Genomic DNA, 14,635 nt, shown 5'->3' on the forward strand with positions numbered 1-14,635 from the left:
TGACTATGCAAGTTGGTGATAATGTTATCTTCAAGTGTATTGATGGTCTTGTAAAGGCCACTACAACTTCTGTTGATGATATTCTCACGATGCTCTTGTCAGTCTATCTCGAAGGTACACTCACACAAGCAGACTTTCAAGCAGCAATTTCCACGGACATTCATACATGTTTCGTATATATCAATGTTCCAGGTACTACCGTTGCTAATTGTATTAACGAAATTGTCACCAATTACAATACTTCTTTAGAAAATAATTTGGTGAATATCGAGATGTCCACACAACTTTCTACAGGTAATTCAGACGCTAATCATAACTCTTGTAGTTACCTGATGTCACCTGCTATGGAAGTAGTAGGTGAATTGGCATATATGTTTATGATAGGTTTCAACGTCATTGCAGATGTTTATTTTTTATCAAGCATTTTCTTTAGAGAATTCAAGCTTTGGTGGACACTTTTGCCTCTATCTATCGCTATTGCTCTTTATGCCCTAGCTCGCTTAATTCGCAGTGGGTATATCGTTTTCTGAAATTTGATAGCAACTGATGCACAAAAAAAGGTGTGATACAATATTAGGTTCCAATAAACCTCAAATGCTCTGTTACAATGAATATTGTACGTAATTTAGAATTAAAAGTTTCTCTTTGATCTAAGAGATCAGAAGGAACTAACAGCGACCATTCTTTATGGTTTTACAATCGAATCTTAGTAGGGTGAATTTATCAGCTAGATTCTTACGTAACCTTCATGGATCAATCATAGCTTAGTTGAAGATAGTAGAAGATGAGATGTGAAGTTCAACTATAGGTTGTCTAGAATATAACTGCAAATAATGCCTTAGACGGAAGTTGGGTACCCATGAGTAAGAGTACGTGGAAATCTAGAACAAATATACAAAGCTTTGACTGGCAAGTTGTGAACAACCTACATGGTATTACATCAGCGCGCGACATACAACATGTGTATACAAATCCAATGATCACGTGATCTGCTTGGCGGCAAGTATGTTTCTTTACACCTCTTCTTTTGCAGCCAAAGGAAAGTACTATCTATCACATTTCTTAATTGAACCTGTTTCATTTTTAATAATTTGACAACAAATATATTATACAAGTCACCCTAGATTCAACTGAACAGTAAAATGTCCACGAACCCTGGCTCTGAAGGTGTCAATTCTGTCCCATTAGCAAATTTGGCAGCCACCACTTCCTCTACATTGAATCAGATTACTCCATCTGATAATGGATTGCAAGGACTAACCAGTAGTTTGACACCAGGATCTGCTGCAGGTTCATCATCTGGGCCAGCCGATACGTTGAAACCACCAAGAAGCATTTCAGATGTTAAGAAGAGCTCTCGCTCGTTAAGGTTGAGGGTCGTATTTGTTGCATTGATTGTTGCAACAGGTCTTCTCATCTTTGTAGTGGGCTTGCTTCCCTATGACACTCCGTCTGAGGAACCAAAACAACTATGGCAACAAATCTGTTACATTTTTTTCCGTGTTGTCTCTGTGATGTGTTTTTTCGTTTCTTACCTAATACATGAGGAGTGGTGGGCTTTCTGAAGCATTGCTTGGGAATGATACTTGCACCATGCTTAATGATATAGAACGCATGATTCAAAACATATTTGTTTATAATTTATAAATATGCATTAGGAAGTAGTAATATATAGTTAATACAGGTGAAGATGCCAATTACTACCAGACATTGTTGTAACTGTAGTGCGACTTAACTTTACTTTGAAGTATTGTCTGTTTCAGTTTGCCCCAAAGCCCTCAGTGTTCACTGGAAATATAGAACGAATTTGACCCGTAACGACCTTTTGCGTTTTTGTTATGCTAATGACTTGATCATCCCGATGATTTTTCGATATCTTATTTTTGCTATGCTAACGAAGATATAAAAGGCATCGATCATTCTTTGTTCGGATTATTTCCTACTTCAGAACGTTATCGCAAAGTTATTATAAAAGTCATTTTACGGCATGATTTATAATTGTTTGTTTATTGGCTTCCTTCCGATTTACCAACAAAAAATTATATTTAACAGTGACAATGCCAATGTGACTATGCAAGTTGGTGATAATGTTATCTTCAAGTGTATTGATGGTCTTGTAAAGGCCACTACAACTTCTGTTGATGATATTCTCACGATGCTCTTGTCAGTCTATCTCGAAGGTACACTCACACAAGCAGACTTTCAAGCAGCAACTTCCACGGACATTCATACATGTTTCGTATATATCAATGTTCCAGGTACCACCGTTGCTAATTGTATTAACGAAATTGTCACCAATTACAATACTTCTTTAGAAAATAATTTGGTGAATATCGAGATTTCCACACAACTTTCTACAGGTAATTCAGACGCTAATCATAACTCTTGTAGTTACCTGATGTCACCTGCTATGGAAGTAGTAGGTGAACTGGCATATATGATTATGATAACTTTCAACATCATTGCAGTTTTTGATTTTTTATTAGGCATTTTCATTCGAGAATTCAAGCTTTGGTGGTCACTTTTGCCTCTATCTATCGCTATTGCTCTTTATGCCCTAGCTCGCTTAATTCGCAGTGGGTATATCGTTTTCTGAAATTTGATAGCAAAGGATGCATATAGAAGGCATGATGCACACTATCCGTTTTACAATTATCAACTTGCTTTTGAAAGTAGAACAATATAGCTAATACATGCAATACTGCAGAACTAACACAAAAGATAGTATTAACTTTGTAGGTATACTAACTGAATACAATTTAAGAGTACCACTTTGTGTGCACAAGGTAACTTCTTGATATGATCCCAAAAGTCGAGACTCTTTCAATACTTTTGTTAACATAAACTCACGTGACTGAAAGCAGCAAATATAAAAAGTGTCACGTGACTAGAAATTCCATTGAAGTCAATTGCCACATTAAGATCCTCAATTCACATGTGTACAGTAAAGATCGCATCATTTGTCTTATCAGGTGTATCAACAAAGTTCACAACTTACTAGTTGCTTGTGCTACTCTATTTAATCTGAACCTGGACATGCGGTGTCTTTTAAACTGGAAATTGTTCTTACCATTCACAGTTCTTTTGTACCTGTATTATTACGTTGTCCAAAATACATGTCCACAATATGCCTTCAATTTGAAGACGGCTTCCATCTCATCAACGTCCCCAACGGCAGCAGTATGTCTCTGGCACGAGCAAGTAGCCGTTCCCGTCTACACGTCGTATATCTTGCCAGTACAGGAAGTGGCTGCTCAGAAATGGGTTGAAGTCGACTCCAAGTTGAAGATCTCCGAAACTGTTGGCCCCAAATTGGATCAAGCTTATCAAGTAGTCTCCAACACGTATAAGCAATACTTGGAACCTACGGTTGCTCATGTTTCAAGACAAGCGATTATTTTCTACTACGGATCAGTTCTGCCTCGTTTGCAAAAGCTTTACTTATGGTTGAATGTCAAATCTAATGACCTTAAATTGGATGCTATCACTTGGTATTACAACGTGGGTAAGCCTTTGGCAACTAGATGGGCCATTAATTTAGAAACTTATTACGCTTTGGCTGCAGTTAAGTTTAACGTCTACTACCAAATAGCGTCCGTTAAGGCCAAGGGTTACTATAAAGTGGCATCTTTCAAGGCTAGGATCTATTTTTCGACCTTGTATACCCGAGCTTCGATCTATTGTAAGATGGCAGAAAGATATCTTCTTGTAAAGTGGAATACTTTTGTTGACAAGTATGTTGCTGATGATGTTCGTGAACTCTTTGGAGTTTTGTTTGGGTATTTAGAGAAAGGATATGCTGAATTGTTACGTGCTTTCACAATTTTGAGACAAAAAACCCATGACTTCACTAAAGATCGTAAGAATGATTTTGTTAAGTCAGAATTCAATAATCTTGAGAGATTCAACAATTTCAAGAAGTCTCTCAACTCAACATTGATTGACTTCACTCAAAAATTCTTGAAGCTGGAACGTAATAATTTGCAAAATGGTACAATCAAGAAGGAAGCCGTTGACGATAGTGAGTCCGAGTATGGTGATTCAGATGAAGAACCAATTCATTCCACTATTGTTTCAACTATTATTGTTACCAAATCCAATGGCGTTGTACCCAGTGGACAACCAGGTACAGGTGTTGGACAAACCAATGAAATTGATGCAGAGGTAACTTTCTGGTCCGAAAAGATTTTCAAGACACTTCAATTAGCATCTGATAATTTAGTGGCAGATATGACTCCTAAGGCCGATTCTCACATCGACATGATTAAGGGTGAGGTACTGAAATTATTACAAAAGATTCAAGTTTCAAATCACAATCAATACAAGTTATTGAACGTGTTTATTGGCGACATTCACAAGGATTATGAAGCAATCATTGATAGTGGAAACAAAACTATTGTTGAATCTGTTTCTCGTGAAAAAGTCAGAGAAGAATTCCAAAAAACTTATAATGAAACTGAGATTAACTCCGGTAAGATTCAAAATATTTTGATTGAAGCACATGGCAAAATTTTGGAAGCTTATTATGAAACTGTTCAAAATACAATTGATATTATTCAGCTGTTTGCTGAAAATACTTTACAAGATTACCTGAACTTCCTTAACAACCTTCCAGCTGATTTGGATGAAACTTATTCGTGGGGATTATGGAAGGACTTCTATAAATCAAAAGAAAACATCTACAATTTCCGTGATGATCTTTTCAATCAATTCAATGCTTACAAGGAACAACCCAAGAAAGCAGACACGCCATTAGGCTTAGAGAAATGGGCAGAGTATTTGCGCAATATTGAGTTTACTTTGAACTATTTACTCAGAGATAATACTGAATACTTAAGATTGGCTCGTGCTAGAGCTAATTTAGCATTCCAATTACGTGAAGAACTTGTTAGTAAGATAGAACAAGAAGCAGAAAAGTTTGTTGAAGAAGTTGAAGAAGTTGATGCAGATGATGAAGCTTCTTCAGTTGAATCAGAAACTGAAGCATTTCCTGATGAAATAAGTTCTTCAGCATCAATTAACGAAGAAGGTCCACAAATTGTTGAAGAATTAACCGAAGCAGAATTTGTATCCGAAACTGCAGAATCCGAAACTGAATCAGGGGCAGTAACTGAATCAGAACTTGCGACTGAAGATTCCGCAACTGAATATATTGAATCAGAGCCTGCAACTGAAAAATCAGCTACTGAAGAAATTGAATTTGCAACTGAAGAAGTTGAATCTGCAACTGAAGAAGTTGAATCTGTAACTGAAGAAGTTGAATCTGCAACTGAAGAAGTTGAATCTGCAACTGAAGAAATCGAATCTACAACTGAAGAAGTTGAATCTGCGACCGAAGAAATTGAAACTGCGACTGAAGAATCTGCAACCGAAGACTTTAACTCGGAAGCCGATGCAATTGAAATTGCTGAACCATCACTTGAGTCTCCTGATGCGAAAGAACCTGATACCCAAGAGCCAGAACTTGAAGAAGTGCCTGAGCTTTGAACTTGTTGAATTTATAGAAGTATAGTACTCGTAATAATAATAATACACTAATAATATTAATAATACAGTAATCATACATTCATTACTATACAACTTTCTACGTATATAAACGGAAAAAAACAATGTTAGCTTAATTAACACTCTTCTTCACCTTAGCAATCAAAGGACTAGTCAATTCAGCCACCTTGTATTGCAACATCTCAATGTATTGGAACACTTCCAAGACCAATGGATGAACAAATTGATAGTACTTGGTCTTGGCGAAAGTCAACTTATCTGCCATGGCGTACTTCTTGAAAGTAGGATGAGAGTAAACATGAGCATCCAACCAAGCAAACCCAGAAGCAGTATAAGGCTTGACCCACAGTTCAAACTGGTTCAACTTACCACAAGCAGCAAATTCAAATGAATCAACTTCATTTTTGAACACAACAGGAATATCTTTGATCAGTTCCACGGATTCAGGGTGATCTCCAGCGATTTTGCTCTTGATGGCGTTCAAGGGGGAGTACAAGTTATCCAATTGTCCACATCTATATGTCCACAAGTAAATGACATAAAAGAGTAAGAACGATGATACGAAGCACTTGATCTTTGCAAATGTGGCCATGACGGTATAGGGGGTATTCAAGTCAAGTCAAGTCAATTCAAGTTGACTCAATTCAATTCAGTAGTAGTATTGTTAACAACGAATGAAAAAAAATCCTTTAGTGATTTGATCGTCACCTTTCGTTACCTTCTTTTTCCTTATATAGCAACTTCTGACATGACTGTTTCACAAGACCCCCACAATAGTTGCCATCACGTTTCCTCCGCTACCGTTGTCCTCGAATTGCCCTCGTTTTATTTAGGGCCAACAAAATTGGGATTCACGTGCTGATTCAGGAAACTTTGCAAACCTGTGCAATACGACTCGCTACAAGTATGGCATATCATTAGTCTATTTCTACCTGTTCTACTGTGTGATGTAATGTAATGTGATGCGATGTGATGTAATATTATGTGTTGTTCCTTCCCTGGCTCTCGACAACTCACCTAAAGGACGGCGTTTTAGTGGAGTTCCGATTCCCTACGTATGTCATTTCCGAGGGTGCATCTACAGAATTTCGCACATGTGTGTGTGTAAAAAATTACTCTCTGCACATGCACCTTCCTGCAGGTCTTCATGACCGAAATTGGGTGCAAAAAAGTATACATTCACTAATAATGTTTACCTTTAGTCAATATCAGGAAACAACTATACCCTCATCGAATTACAATTATAACCGTTTACAAATTTTGTTGAGACAACCATCGATTTCTATTTTTGTTTGTTCCCAATTAGGAAAGGAGATTATTAGCATTCATTTAGTTCCATTTTCAGTTAATCTTCTTTTGGATCTTGATTTAGAAAGATGCAACTCATTATCAGAAAAAACCCCCTTGTGCTGACCAGATCTCTCTCTTCACCTTATTATTGTTGTTGACATCATCATGGATAAGGAAAACCAACTGCCTTTAGAATCGTTGACCATGAGAGAAGTCACCAGTCCACGGAAACTGTTCCCGATTTTAGCTCCGGTGAATACCAATGATCCTGCCAAATTGAATGGGAAATGGCTCTCTGTCAAAGAACGGAAGGAAAGAATAATCTCTGAAACCACAGGCTTAGTGAAATTGTCATTAGCTAACGGAGAAAGACAATCTCTGGTGGTTGTTCGGAAGAAGGGCCCCCCCAATAAGAATCCAGAGACTCCAAAGAGAAATACACAGAGTGGTAGAGTTACTTCAAGTGAAAGTGATGATAGTGATGTATTTTCAGATACAAAGAATAATAATAATAATAATGCAAATATGGGACTTCCAATGTACCTCCCCATCCGACAACCATCTGCTTCCAGCACGTTAAGCAGCAGCAGCACTGACTATGAAAGCTACGCTGTGGAAACTGAGTCACAATTATTCAACAAATATTGTCAGAAACATAAGCAGTTGATTGAGATGGAAAAGAGCGTGGAGTTATTGAAGTTCGAATTGCTTGAAATATCCCACAGATTAGAAGAAGCAAAGGGTAACACCAGTGACTATAAACGCTTACCGTTCAAACAACAGTCATCATCAACGGCTGTATTAGATCCCGCTACAGTGGTTAGGTCCATCACAAAGAAAGCATCAAGTATGTTCAGTCCAGATACAGAAAATAAGGTTTCAACATTAACCAAAAAGGCCTCGTCGATATTCCAATCACAACCTCCTGATTCATCACCACTCAAGAACAAGAGATCTGTGGTGGAACTTTTCAGCAAACTTCAAGACCAATTCAATACCAATATCTCAGAGATGAAGCAAAGGAATGACGAATTGACAAACAATGCTTCCAAGTTCATGAACGGCTTAATCAACAATTTATCGCCAAAGAAGCAAGATACACCACCAATGAATCACGATGCGTCCCTCATTTTGGACGACGATACCATCTTTAACAATAGTAGTGCAATTTTCAGTGAGGATAGTCCTGATAATTCCCATATAATTCATGAAGTTGATGAAGAAGAAGAGGAAGTGAATTTCGTTGATATCGACGACTACGAACTGGAACTCGACGACTATTGAAGATACTATTAAATCATTAGACAATATTAAACTGACGCTATTAATAGTCGTCCTTCTCCTCCAACCAGCCATGAGCGCGGTCAACAGCTCTCTCCCACCGTTTCCAGTTTCTTCTTCGATCTTCATCAGACAATTTCGCTTTAAATATGGACGATTGGTTCCCACTAACTTTCAATATAACATCATCGAAATCTTTCCAGATTCTTTCATGTACATTTTTAAACGACACCCCAGCCGCAATGGCTGCTCCTAACGCCGTGCATTCATGGATAGCAGCTCTCTTAACCGTAACACAGGGTCCTAAAGTGTCGGCTTGGATTTGTAAGACTTCATTGGCATTGGATAACCCACCATCAACCATAAGTAGACTCAACGGGTTATTGTGGTCTTCAATGCTTGAATCTAGAAAGTCGTCAGACCCTCCTGCATCACTCACCATGGCCCTTAAGATACTTCTCACCTGGTAGCACACACCCTCTAAAGCGGCTCTAGCTATATGAGGTGCTCCAGTGTATTGAGTCATACCAAAGATCGTGCCTCTAGCCCCGGAATCCCAATACGGAGCATATAACCCGCTGAATGCCGGGATGAACACAACCCCACCAGAATCCGATACTTGACTGGCCAATGGTCCAATGTCTTTCGCGGTTTCAATCAACTTCAAGTTGTCTCTAAGCCATTGCACTATGGACCCAGCAACAGCTATGGAGCCTTCTAATGCAAAATGGGGTTTGGAGTCTTCACCCTCCAACGTGGGGAACCAGTAGCCCAAGGTGGTAAGCGTACCGTGGTTCAGAATCAACTTCTTTGTTCCCGTGTTGTACAAGAGGAAACATCCAGTACCATAAGTACATTTCGCGAGGCCTGGTTTGATAGCCAATTGGCCTACAAGCGAAGACGATTGGTCTCCTAAACACCCACAAATAGGTACACCTCTGAGGGTCTTGAGAACGGCATACGCTTCTTCTGTGAACTTATTATGGAACCCCAAATAGTTCAAATTAGGTGGGTTGAATTCTCCATAGTATTCAGATGACAGAACTATTTTAGGAAGTTGGATGCGGTTGGAATCAATGTCCCAAAAATCAAGTAGCTCTTGATCATAATCTAAAGTATCCAAGTTCATAAAATAAGTTCTGGAAGCATTCGTGACGTCACTAACAAAGGCCCTTTCTCTTGTTAAGTGATAAATTAACCAAGTATCAACGGTTCCAAACATTAAGTTCCCTTCACCTTTTTCGTATTCTTCTCTAATTACATCATCGTTATCTAGAAGCCATCTTAACTTAGAAGCTGAAAAATACGTAGACAACGGTAATCCCGTCATCTTCTTTAGCTTCTCCTTGACTTCATCATCGGTAGTTCTTTGTAAATGATTCACAATGTCACTTGTTCTTGTATCTGTCCAAGTAATCCCATTACTTAACGGTTTACCGGTTCTTCTATCCCAAACAATGGTTGTTTCTCTCATATTGGCAATCCCAATGGCTTTCACTCTATATTTGACGGTTGACTCGTGGTTAACCTTGGTCAACGTAAGCAAACAAGCAATTATACATTGAACTGCATTGGCTAACACATGAACTGGCATACACTCAACCCATCCAGGTTGTGGGAACCTCAAGGTGGGACCAACACTTGCATGGTTGTTCTCAATCATAACATTGTCATTAACGGTGATGACAACCCCCTCCGCAGAGAAAATAGGCTCATTGTGTCTTGCTAACGAAGATCTTCTTCTGAACTGTTCAGTGTTAGATTCACTGGACCCTTCACTTGCAGAAGTACTGTATTCTATTTGATGCTTGGCTAACTCTTGACCATGGTCGTCAAAGATAATGGCTCTGGTAGACGTGGTTCCAATGTCAATGGACAACACCACTGGACTCCAAGGGACGCTATTGGCTCTGGGCATTAGTAATCGATTTAAAAAATTGAGAAGAAAGATTGCTTTAAAGTACTATTGTTAGGTACTCCCTTTCATTCGTGTAAGGTTTTGCTTATAATTTTGGAGGCTATCAAATTCGTGCATGCAGCAACCTTCGACAATTGCTTAATTCGGCTAAAATATTGCAGTGTGGGCGTCGCATGTACTGTATGTAGCTGGGCTATTCTTAATATAGGTTTCATGCAATATATATGTATATTTAATATATGCCATACTATACACAGCCTAGTAGTAAATTATAATCTGCTTCATCAAAATCAAATAATAGTACCATCTTCAAAAGATTTACCTTCAACAACGCTCTCTAAGTTTTCACCACTATAAGATATTAATGGAGAGATTTCAACCAATCCATTGGTCGATCCACCATTTTGTTTAAGCCAGCTGGTATTAAGTTTCAACAAATCCAATCTGCATGTGGTTGGAGTATCATTAGAAGCGGTATCGGCATTCTTCAAAGGAGAAAACTCTTCTGATCTATTAACCTCAAGACATCCAAACTTTGACATATCAACAGATGGGAAAACATCAAATATAAATTGTTCCAATTTAATACCATTTGGTTCAGTTGGTTTATAATACTCCCCATTTTCATTTAGCCCAGGAATCTTCTTTTTTGCAATATGGAATGGTAAATATTCTCTTGAAGAAATCCATTTTGGAACGTATTTAACAAGCAAATCAACAGAATAATAATGATTCACAATGTTGGCAGCTCGAAGATATAATTTTGATTCATCATTAGAATCCTTTTTATTGGCTAATTCCTCAGAAATTTCAGAGTATTCAATGACACTTGGTCTTTGGGTATCTTCATCCATAACGATTAACCCAACACTTTCATTGGCACTTCTCTTTCTAACAACTTTAGTGCACAACTCCTTTTGTTGATCAATGGCGTATCCAATGAAAATAGGATCTCCAACTTTAACCAAGCAGTTATCAACGCAATACATATGAATATGTTTAATGCCGTTCTTTTGGAAGGAGTCCACAATTCCGTTGTCATAAAGAGCTTTATATAAACCCCCGTTACCATCTGGAGATTCGCAAATCTTGTCTTTCTTCTCCATTAAAATCTTCGTACCATCCAAGTTGAAACAGGGCAAAGTGCCTTGATCAAAGAAGGTGATTTGACTGGATTTTAATCCAAAGTAATTGTTAGATTGGAAAAACTCTTCAGTAGCAGGTCTGGTAGGACCAGAAGTCATAATATACCAATTTACAACCACTTTTTCCAACTCTTTATTATACGTTTCAGCAGCCAATTGTTGCAACTTGATGATTCTCTCTGCTTGTATTTGAAATAAGGATTTATGACTTGGAAGTCCAATATCATAGCATCCTTTAGGTGCAGTTGATCCTAATCTTGTACCTTGACCACCAGCCATTAAAAGAATCCCCACTTCATTATTTGCCACTGCTTGTAAACCCAATTTCCTCCATTTGTCCTTGACATCATTGGCTACTTCCAAGAGAGAAGCCGTTGATTCAGAGGGCAATTGAGCAAACTTCTTGCTTGAAACATTACTACCGGAAAACTTGATGGCATCACCGACTGTAGACACCAATTCCTTTGGGTTAGAGCCAATTTTTGACAACTGAGCTTCCAATGCCAGTTTTTGATCTTCGTTTAACTCATCGTAGTACGCGAATAAATGGTCCTGATTGGCTGCCTCGAATGCTTGCTTAACAGATACCATACCTTTTTGAATTACTGTATTATTGTTGTCTGTTGTGCTAATGAAATATGACACGTCGAATAAGAAGCTGCTTAATAAATAATTTCATAAAGTCATCTTTGCTCTTCTTTCGTTTCACTCGTGCCTAAATATAACTTATGCATAACCGAATTAGAAAGACGTACACAAGGCTGTATGCAGGGCAATGGACAATCCTATAAGGAGGTTTTCTTTACTACTGTGTTACTGTATACATTATTCATATGTGCCATAAATAATTTATCGGTTTTACATCCTCCGTCTACAGTCATAAATGTTCTAAGCCATCCGGTCTATGGTGTCCGTTCTATGTAATTCATTGTATTCTATCTGTTCTAGACGTCTTAATACAGTGTTCTTTATACAGTGTCACCTCATGGTACTGTGATTTACTGCGACAATCCAAGTATCTTGTTATCTGAGTACTGGTAGTAAACTGTTCTATACTTACATTGACTTTATCTGTACAATATTAATTCGTATCATGGAAAGACTATAAAACCCTATGAAAATAAAAGAGGTTATAAATGAAATGAAGGGTATACTAGCGAGTGAAAAGGATATATTTTGATCCTCACAATAAAAGAGTTATTATAATCAACTTAAATAAGAGCAGCCATAATACCACCCATAATCAAGGATCCAACACCAACGGAACCCTTGATGAATGCACCGTTAGAAGCCTTGGTGGAAGAAGAAGATGAAGATCCAGATGAAGATCCAGAGGTTGAAGATCCAGACTTGGAAGATGATCCAGATGTAGACTTGGAACTACCAGAGCTTGCTGAAGAAGATTGAGTAGGAGCTGAACAGTTGTAGTTGTGACCCTTGATGTCGTTGTTGTCATGCAACTGGTCGAAGGCGTCACAAGAAAAGTTATCGTTGGTACTTTCAAATGAAAAGTCACCAGCAACATTCTTTAAACCATCCATGGTAAAGTTTGAAAAGTCACCAGCAATGTTGACAGCACCTCTAATGGTGTTGATTTCATTGAAAGCATCTTCAGTGTCACTCAACTTGGAGTTGTTAACCATGTTGAATTCACCACCAATGGTGGTCAAATCTTTGAATGAAAGAGATTTCAATTCTTCATTGTTAATAATTCGAAGAGAACCACCAACGGACTTTAAGGAGTCCAATTCAAATTCATCAAACAAGTTGTAGGCAATAACAAAGGATCCGTTAACGGCAGTCAAGTTGGAAGCAGATAAAGAAGAGATATCTTGAATGGTCAAGTTAGAAGCCCAGATCAAGTTATCCAATTTAACTTCAGCTTCATCATTGTTGAAGGAAAGAATCAAAGTATCAGAAACAGTTTCCAAAGGCAAATCAAGACTAGTGATGTTTTTGTTATTGTTGATATCCAAATAATCAATGTCAGTAATACTCAATGGGAAGGCACTTAAAGCGGTATCGGAGACTTCAATGTGAGAAGCCTTGGAGATACCCTTGTTCAAGTTAAGAGTGGCCAAAGAGGGCAAAGAGATCAACTTCAACTGTTTAACTAAAGACAAACTTGTAAAGTCAATGTTAGATAATTGGGTCAAGGCAACGATATCCAAAGAACCAGTGATGTTAGCTAAAGATGAAAACACAAGGGAAGTGATGGATGAAGAATTGGTAACAGTAACATCACCCTTGATGGATTCAACGGCACCCAAGTCGACGGCACCAATGGCATCACCGTTAATCTCAATGGTACCATCTAAAGTAGGACAAGCATTTAAAGCATTCAATGAAGCTTGAGCAGTGATGGTGGTCAGGAAAGAACATGAAGCAGAACTGGAAGAAGCAGCAGAGGAAATTCCAGCCAAGGCAGTAGCCAAAACGATCAATGTAGTCTTCATATTAAGAACTTTATATGTGGTGGTGAGGAAGGAGGGAAGAAGAGAAGAATTGAAAGAAGGTATGAAAATTCTGGACGGAACTAAATCATTATAACCGAGCCCAAAAAAAGCCCAACCAAAAAAATTTTGTTAAGGACACCACCGACACAATTCCTGCAGCCGTCAAGGTGGTATGGTAGTTTGACATGGAAATGATAAGCAGACAATAAGCTTATTATTGTGTGTGCATTATTAGTGTCTGTTTGAGTTGTGTTAGTGTCTGTTAGTTACCGTGTATGTTGTTGGAATTACATTAATGTCTGTACATGTTCGTTACTACTATTAATGTACTACTGTTGGTGGTTTCTATCTCTGTTTACTGTCTGTGTGTTACTGTCTCAGTATTACTACTAGCAGGAATATGCTTGAGAACTGAAACTCTAATTCGTGTTGCATCTTTTTTGCCATACCTTGAAAAGGGGTTCAATAAACGTGAAACCAAAAGACTCCAATATCAGGCGTTCGCTTTGGGTAAACAAACAATACATAAATACACAAGACACGACAATAGCACGAAAGGTAAACACAAACAACAGAGCTTGTGTCACAAAAAACAAGGCTCAGCCACTGTGATGAGCTCGGCACCTAACAATTAACCACTCCATCAATTGTGGACTTCCAACTGATGGTTATAATATTATCATGTACATCAGGGTGGTATATTAGGTGGTGGCAGTATCAGACATACTCTAGGAGTATCAGATATACGCCCGAAAATAGTTTATTGTAGCAATGTTCATATTTCTACAGTACTAGCACCAATATACGAAGAAAACCATGTAATAAAGATTGTAACGTAAGCCAATAGCAATACTAAAAGAAAACTCTATTACCTCTATTACCTCTGCTGTTAACTCTAATTTCACTACTCAAGACTCATGAAACAATAGTAGTTAAAACTAATTCATAACTGATTGATTGAGAAGTAGAACAGATCGATCCGAATAGAGAATATTAGCGCATCAGCAAGCTAATAAACTACCAACTCCAACACTATCTAT

General features: G+C 38.1%; 6 protein-coding genes across 6 annotated transcripts; 2 read left to right on the forward strand and 4 right to left on the reverse strand.

Annotated features, from left to right (window-relative positions):
• Positions 1-1,142: 1,142 nt before the first annotated feature.
• On the forward strand, positions 1,143-5,487 carry KQ657_003150 (uncharacterized protein; the record flags this gene model as incomplete). Its single annotated transcript, XM_043193885.1, has 4 exons — positions 1,143-1,379; positions 1,949-1,962; positions 2,053-2,576; positions 3,179-5,487. The coding sequence occupies 4 exons, from the start codon at positions 1,143-1,145 to the stop codon at positions 5,485-5,487; spliced, it is 3,084 nt and encodes a 1,027-aa protein (XP_043050937.1).
• Positions 5,488-5,617: 130 nt separating this feature from the next.
• Positions 5,618-6,097, reverse strand: KQ657_003151 (uncharacterized protein; the record flags this gene model as incomplete). The annotated part of the gene is made up of 1 exon (XM_043193886.1): positions 5,618-6,097. The coding sequence occupies one exon, from the start codon at positions 6,095-6,097 to the stop codon at positions 5,618-5,620; it is 480 nt and encodes a 159-aa protein (XP_043050938.1).
• Positions 6,098-6,960: 863 nt separating this feature from the next.
• KQ657_003152 (uncharacterized protein) lies at positions 6,961-8,079 on the forward strand (the record flags this gene model as incomplete). The annotated part of the gene is made up of 1 exon (XM_043193887.1): positions 6,961-8,079. One exon carries the CDS (start codon positions 6,961-6,963, stop codon positions 8,077-8,079), a length of 1,119 nt encoding a protein of 372 aa, XP_043050939.1.
• Positions 8,080-8,119: 40 nt separating this feature from the next.
• Positions 8,120-9,994, reverse strand: GUT1 (glycerol kinase; the record flags this gene model as incomplete). Its single annotated transcript, XM_043193888.1, has 1 exon — positions 8,120-9,994. One exon carries the CDS (start codon positions 9,992-9,994, stop codon positions 8,120-8,122), a length of 1,875 nt encoding a protein of 624 aa, XP_043050940.1.
• A 290-nt stretch (positions 9,995-10,284) lies between these two features.
• Positions 10,285-11,730, reverse strand: UAP1 (UDP-N-acetylglucosamine diphosphorylase; the record flags this gene model as incomplete). Its single annotated transcript, XM_043193889.1, has 1 exon — positions 10,285-11,730. One exon carries the CDS (start codon positions 11,728-11,730, stop codon positions 10,285-10,287), a length of 1,446 nt encoding a protein of 481 aa, XP_043050941.1.
• A 620-nt stretch (positions 11,731-12,350) lies between these two features.
• ECM331 (Ecm331p) lies at positions 12,351-13,595 on the reverse strand (the record flags this gene model as incomplete). The annotated part of the gene is made up of 1 exon (XM_043193890.1): positions 12,351-13,595. One exon carries the CDS (start codon positions 13,593-13,595, stop codon positions 12,351-12,353), a length of 1,245 nt encoding a protein of 414 aa, XP_043050942.1.
• Between the last annotated feature and the right edge of the window lie 1,040 nt (positions 13,596-14,635).

The sequence above is a fragment of the Scheffersomyces spartinae genome, assembly GCF_019049425.1.
Source record: "Scheffersomyces spartinae strain ARV_011 chromosome Unknown scaffold_3, whole genome shotgun sequence".
Classification (NCBI taxonomy): domain Eukaryota; kingdom Fungi; phylum Ascomycota; class Pichiomycetes; order Serinales; family Debaryomycetaceae; genus Lizanozyma; species Lizanozyma spartinae.